At 36.4% G+C, this 5,973-nt stretch overlaps 1 protein-coding gene across 1 annotated transcript; it reads right to left on the minus strand.

Annotated features, from left to right (window-relative positions):
• Positions 1–1,305: 1,305 nt before the first annotated feature.
• LOC121205072 (probable transcription factor KAN2) lies at positions 1,306–5,247 on the minus strand. The gene is made up of 5 exons (XM_041075998.1): positions 4,086–5,247; positions 3,875–3,951; positions 2,777–2,822; positions 2,524–2,692; positions 1,306–1,396 (listed from the first exon to the last, which is right to left on the minus strand). The coding sequence occupies exons 1-5, from the start codon at positions 4,732–4,734 to the stop codon at positions 1,306–1,308; spliced, it is 1,032 nt and encodes a 343-aa protein (XP_040931932.1). The 5' UTR covers positions 4,735–5,247.
• Positions 5,248–5,973: the final 726 nt, after the last annotated feature.

A 5,973-nucleotide genomic window follows, 5' to 3' on the forward strand; every position in this document is an offset into this window, starting at 1 on the left:
TTTTATTGCTTTTTTCCCCTTTGTTTACAAAGTGTAAAGCATGTAAAATTGCTTTTATAAAAAGAAAACAGAGACCAAAGAACCCCATACTGAGGCTTTGGTAAAAATAAGCTAAGAATTATATTAGAAATGTAAAGTGCTCCATTACAATTACCAAGGATCACTTCAAATATAGTTCATACTTTTAAGATAGTTAAAGGGGTCACTCTCTCCCTCTCTTTTTTCTCTCTATCTTTTTCATCTTTCTTCTCTCTCTCTCTCTCTCTCTCTCTCGCTCTCTCTCGCTCTCTCTCTCTCTGTCACTAAGTGCAAAACATACAAAATCAATTAGATTTCATATTTACGTAGGAATATATTATTTGATATGGATCTCTCAAGCTGCTTTGATAGGAAGGACGTGTGCTTTTTTTTGCCATCCCCTTCTCTCCTTTTGTTGCTCTCTGTCTTTCTTGTCTCTTTGTCTGTCTTTAGTTGCTCTCTTTTTCTTTTCATAATCTGATACCCCCCAATGTGAACTCCAAATTAGGCTTCTTGGAGCATGTCTCTGAAGGCTTGATGAGCTTACATCTGATATTCTCTCATAGCTTAAGCACTTTGGATCCATACCTCTGCACCAAAATAAATAAAATAAATAATAAAGCAAATCATCAAAAGCAATGAATTACTAGCCGCACTAGTTTTTATGCATTAGATTCATTTTGAACAGTATAGCCTAGCGTACTAAGCCTGGTACAGCTCCTCTCCTGTGTGCCACTCCCGACACTATTCTTTAGCATTACAATTATCTCTCCTGGTGCATTAGTCATAATTTGACCCCATCTACAACCATGCATGTTTCAAGGTCAACCAATGAGCTTGATATGGGTCAAGAGGATTGGGTTTATGATAAATGCATGTTAAGTAAATTTGATGATGAGGCCTGAGCTAGGGAGGGTTCTTCAAAGAACCAAAAAAGGAACTTTTAACAATCATAACCCCCCCCCCAACACACACACACACACACCCACACTACCCCGGCTCTTTTTCTTTACTTTTCATTAAAAAAAAAACAAAAAAGACTAAAAGCCACCTTGAGTTGGGGCTTTGCTTTCTGTTTAAGAACATTGAAAAACAAGGATTCAAAATCAACGTTTTCAAAAATCAAACAGGAAATATGCAAATTAGAAATGTACATGCCTCCATGAAAGAAGAAGGAAAAAAATTGGGTCCACTTTTTTGTTATACCTTTTTCATTTTATATTGGTGTTATATAAATATATATATATTGCATCATTAGAATGCAGGAAAAAAGTTGGAAAGAGGAGGTTATTTGGGGAAATAAAGGTTAGAAATTAGAACCTGGAGAGATGGTAAGTTTAGAGGAGAATCATTAGGTTTGCCATGCAGCCAAGCTTCCCTGTTAGAAACCAACACAAAGAGAGAATATTTGCTATCAGTGGAGGCCATGCATGCATGCAGAAGAAAAAGCAAACTGAGAAAAGTCTATCTTTACTGTCTCGTTATGTTGTTGCTCACCACCACTTACATTATCGATGAATAAGTGAAAGCCATGTGATTGCCCATTACCCATAACAACAAAGACCACAAAGAAGGTTCAAAGGCATACCTTTAATACCATATACAATAAAATTTCCACTAATGGGGCCACCAGTGAGTTTAGCTTGAGACTAAGTTTTCCATTTGTAGGACCCATTTATTAGCCTTATATCCGAGCCCACAAATCCTAAGGAAAGAGATATCTCCATTTTTTAGGCGGATTTGTCATTTGGGAATTTGGATTCTCTCAAGTCTTGGATGATAAGGCATCAGTGGGTGCTTTCCTTTCCTTTTTTTTTAATTTACTCACCCTTTTTTTACCACACCCACCTCCACCATCTCAATTTGTGCCTCAGATTCTAAATAACTAGTATTATAATTACTCCATCATGGTGATGGCTTGTCGTCGACAGATAGAACAAAGAACCTAATTCACTTTCCCCTTTTCGTGATTTCTAGCGTTTTGCATGTAACTATGTTTTGTATTTTGCATGTAATGGTGGAGAGAGAAATGCCTATATAAATAAAGGTAAAGTCGAAGAGATTGAAGGAAATGGGATTTTTAATTCTGATCCTAATACAAACAATCTTATATTACATATATATACAAGAGACAAACTGTTGTCTGTTCTTGTCAAACATACGGGGGCTGACATTTTTCTAAAAGAAAAAATCATATTGGTCGTTTTAACTCTATTAAAATTCTTGTTTTAGAGTATATAACTACATATTATATGAAGGCAATAATACAAGATGATAAATCAAAACAAAACCAAGGGTCGTACTATTTTATGTTTATGTGGTGGTTGTGACATCGATCCCAGTGTATCTCATTCATTGTCACTTTTTTTTATTTTGTTTTTAGAAAGGAAAAAACCAATCAGTATATAAGAAGGAAGCAAATGAAACAGAAAGGACAGGCACACACTGAAAGGCTAACCAAACTAGTATTACTAATAGTAGTATTGCAGTACAAAGCAGACTAACCTTGACGAATTGCTCCACAGTCCATGGTACTCTTTGTCTTGATGAGCATTTGATGATGACGATCTTCCCTGCTGAACTGATATCTCTGATCTTCTTGGGTTTTGAATGTCAAACATCATATCTTCAGATGTATCCCCAGATGATCCATTTTCAAATGCATCCATTTGTCCTGCTTGATTAAACAGTTAACTTCTTTGTTAAACCCAAATTTCAGCATTAATCCTAAATGATGATCAAATATTGGTATACTGACCTGACGATGCTGCTGCTCTGTCAGTGGTCTTCACAGTTCTATACATCTGCAGCCAAATAATGAATCGAATAAATCAGCATTAGAGTTAGTTTATGAGCAAGGTAATAAACTTTAATTAAATTACCTTCATTTTTAGCGCTTTTGAGTAGCTAAAAAGATGGACAAATAAAGTAAAGAAAAAACCAGAAAGTAGACTGAATAGTAAACTGTTTTGTGTATCGTAGGCATTAGTCAGTGCATGCAACTAAGCAAGTACGAACTGTGAAAAGAAAGAAAGGGGAACGAAACTGTACCCAAGCAAAGAAAGCATTTATGCTTGTATATAAAATATGTGCGTTGGTGGTGAATACAGAGAAGTGAAGTAGTAAAAGATGGAGGATTTAACCATGGTTAAGGGAGGGTGGTTAAAAGAAACCTATCTGAAGAAGATATCATTGAGAAATGATAGTGTCTTTGTACTTTATATATATTATTTTCTCTCTCTCTCTCTCTCTCACTCACTGCTAGAGATAATACTTTTTTTATGAAGAAAAAACACAATGAATTTGAAGGTAGAAACTTGTCCTGGCTTAGCTATTGACTGAGTTTTTTAATACCTTGGGCTTTGTCTTACTCTTTTTATTATATTATTATTATTTTGAAAACGATAATAATTTACTACTGCTGTGCTGCTGCTCTCTCTCTCTTTAATTGAATTCTTTTCGTTTACATGGGCTGGTTCATTCTTCCAAGCAAAAAGCTGTTTATTAGCTTGCAGAATCATCAGATCTAGTAGAAAAAGAAGTGCTGAGGATTTGGGAGACCCTCTGCAAGGAAACATTGGAATTTGTAATCTAATGTTATTAACATCTTCCGGTAACGCTGACTGTTTAAAAATATGCAAACTCAGCTAACTTCCACCATTAACGCTGCATCAAGCTACCACGCCAGCCCACTAACACACACTATTATCAGCTTGGAGAAGAAACCCATAGTTGCAGAAAATTCAACCGCATCTTTCAATGTTGTATTTATATTTGCTTCCATTTTAAGGAAACCCTTGCAACTAAGATGGATAGAAAAACCATTATGGCACTGAAGGATGTGAAAGTTGTTTACCTGTAGATGGGATTTTACATGTGCTAAGGTAAGATCTTTGACATCCATTAGCTCAAGAACCGACTTGGGCGTAGCTCCTGAAATCACCACAACAAGATAAGACAAGAGACTTAGTGTTTACATAACTCCGTTTTGCTTTAAATCAAACAAAGACAATGGTGAAAATAGAGACGGAAAAGTGAATAGTAGAGAAAGAAAAAGTGAAGCATACTTTCATGACCACCCAATAACTCAACAGCGTGAACAAAGCGAGCATGAAGTGTAGTAGTCCATCGCATCCTTGGAGCTCTCATGCTTCGTTTAGCTGGAAACCTTGACATAAATCTTGATCTCATCAATCCCTGAGACTGAAAGGGGTTCAAGCTGGTGTTACCAATTTTGGTAGTAGCCAAATAAGAAGGGGAGGAGGGTAAGGATGAATCCAAGGGCTGTTGAGCGAATGGAAAAGGAGGAGAAGAAGGGGGAGGAGGAGGGTTTTGGTAGACGGGAATTCCCCTTATGGGTCTCAAGAAACCAAACTCTTGTCCTAGCCCTTGTTGATGTTGTTGGTGCTGGTGCTGATGTTGATACAGTAGCGGATGTTGCAGTTGGTTGTGATGGTGAGGGAACTGGTTGTGGTGATAAGACTGGAAAAGATTACCATTGAAATTGGCGGTGGCGCTACCGTTTTGAAGAAGCTGATGGAAGTGGTTGGAGTTGGAGTCTGAAACCCTTGGATTCGAGAAAGATAGCTCAAAGCAGTTATCAGGTTTTGCCATTGAAGACATGGAGCTTCTGGAGTCGAGACCTCTGGATGTGGGTTTGCTGTTCGGTGGGCTGATTTGCAAGGATAAATCTGGTTGTGCAGGGAAGAAGTCCATCTTTAACACCCACAAAAAACCACCACTTTTTAGCCCTCCCCCCCTTTCCCTAATTACTCCTCCCTTTCTGCCTTCCTTGTCTCCTCGCTACTCTTGTTGTTGTCGTCCTCCCAGTGTGTCCTTGAGCTATAACAGTAAGTAAAATACAAGGAGAGGTGGGTGTTAAGGGTGATCCAAACAGCAAAAAGGGTTTTGAACTAACTCTTTCATCCGAAGGGGGGTTGATCAGTAGTTGCAAAGATTTCAGGTTGAGAGAGAGAGAGAGAGAGAGAGAGAGAGAGAGAGAGAGAATATGTGAGAAAATGACACTTGAAGAAGATGAACAATAAGAGAAAGAAGAAGGAGGAGGAGGAGGATAGTAAAATATAAGTATAGAGCCTAGCTTTTTTTTGTTTTGTGAACGTATTGAGGGGTTATAGCATAGGGTACTACTCCTCTCCTAGGCTGTGAGAAATGAAGAAAAAAAACATTAAAAACTTAAATAAGTTAAATAGAGGGGATTTTGATTCCTTTTTTTTTTTCTCCCTTTCTTTCTTTTCTATCCTTCTTTAATTTATTTCCTTTTCCCTTCTTTTCTTTCGAGGATAAAAAGAAGATTTTTATATACTAATAATAATACTTTACTTTAACGTGTGCATTTGTCCCTCAACAACTCATACTTACCTTTATAACCCCCACGCACTCCCTGCTGCATGCTCCCTATAATTCACTATTAACTTACATTAACCATAACTATATCTTGACAATCACTCATCTCTTGCTTATTATATAAGTAATTAGTGATGCATGTAAATTTTCAAATTCATCCATATTTTTATCAAATCAATTAATATATTAATAGATATTTAATAATTAAAATTTTTTATATAAAATAAATAATTACATCAAATTTAACATGCATTATTATTTTCTCCATAATCGAGAAAGTTGTAATAATTGGTAAATGATAAAATTAATGAGACACGAATCTCAAATTGAAATGGTGTAGGGAGTATGATTAATATATACCCTTGATTCCAACCACTCATTTGGGCATAATGAAGCCACTAATTCCCACATTTTTACTTTCGGTACGTATGTTTGTATGTATATGACTTCTGGGCCCCACTAATCTAATTTCTCTTCCAATCTCGTGAGAATTTGAAAAGGCTATAATAATAATAATTAACAATTTTAGGGTAGATACACTTGCATGTATTATGTATATGGTCCTCCTAATTTTACGGAAACTCAAATTAA

Source organism: Gossypium hirsutum, chromosome A08 (assembly GCF_007990345.1).
Source record: "Gossypium hirsutum isolate 1008001.06 chromosome A08, Gossypium_hirsutum_v2.1, whole genome shotgun sequence".
Taxonomy (NCBI): domain Eukaryota; kingdom Viridiplantae; phylum Streptophyta; class Magnoliopsida; order Malvales; family Malvaceae; genus Gossypium; species Gossypium hirsutum.

Bases quoted from the DNA above. Each gene is read 5' to 3' on its own strand.
- LOC121205072 (XM_041075998.1), bottom strand. From the start codon at position 4,734: ATGGACTTCTTCCCTGCACAACCAGATTTATCCTTGCAAATCAGCCCA. The intron at 2,693-2,776 runs GTCAGTATACCA...TTAATCAAGCAG, and splicing joins CAGAGCAGCAGCATCGTCAG to GACAAATGGATGCATTTGAA. The intron at 1,397-2,523 runs GTTAGTCTGCTT...GGTTTCTAACAG, and splicing joins CTGTGGAGCAATTCGTCAAG to GGAAGCTTGGCTGCATGGCA.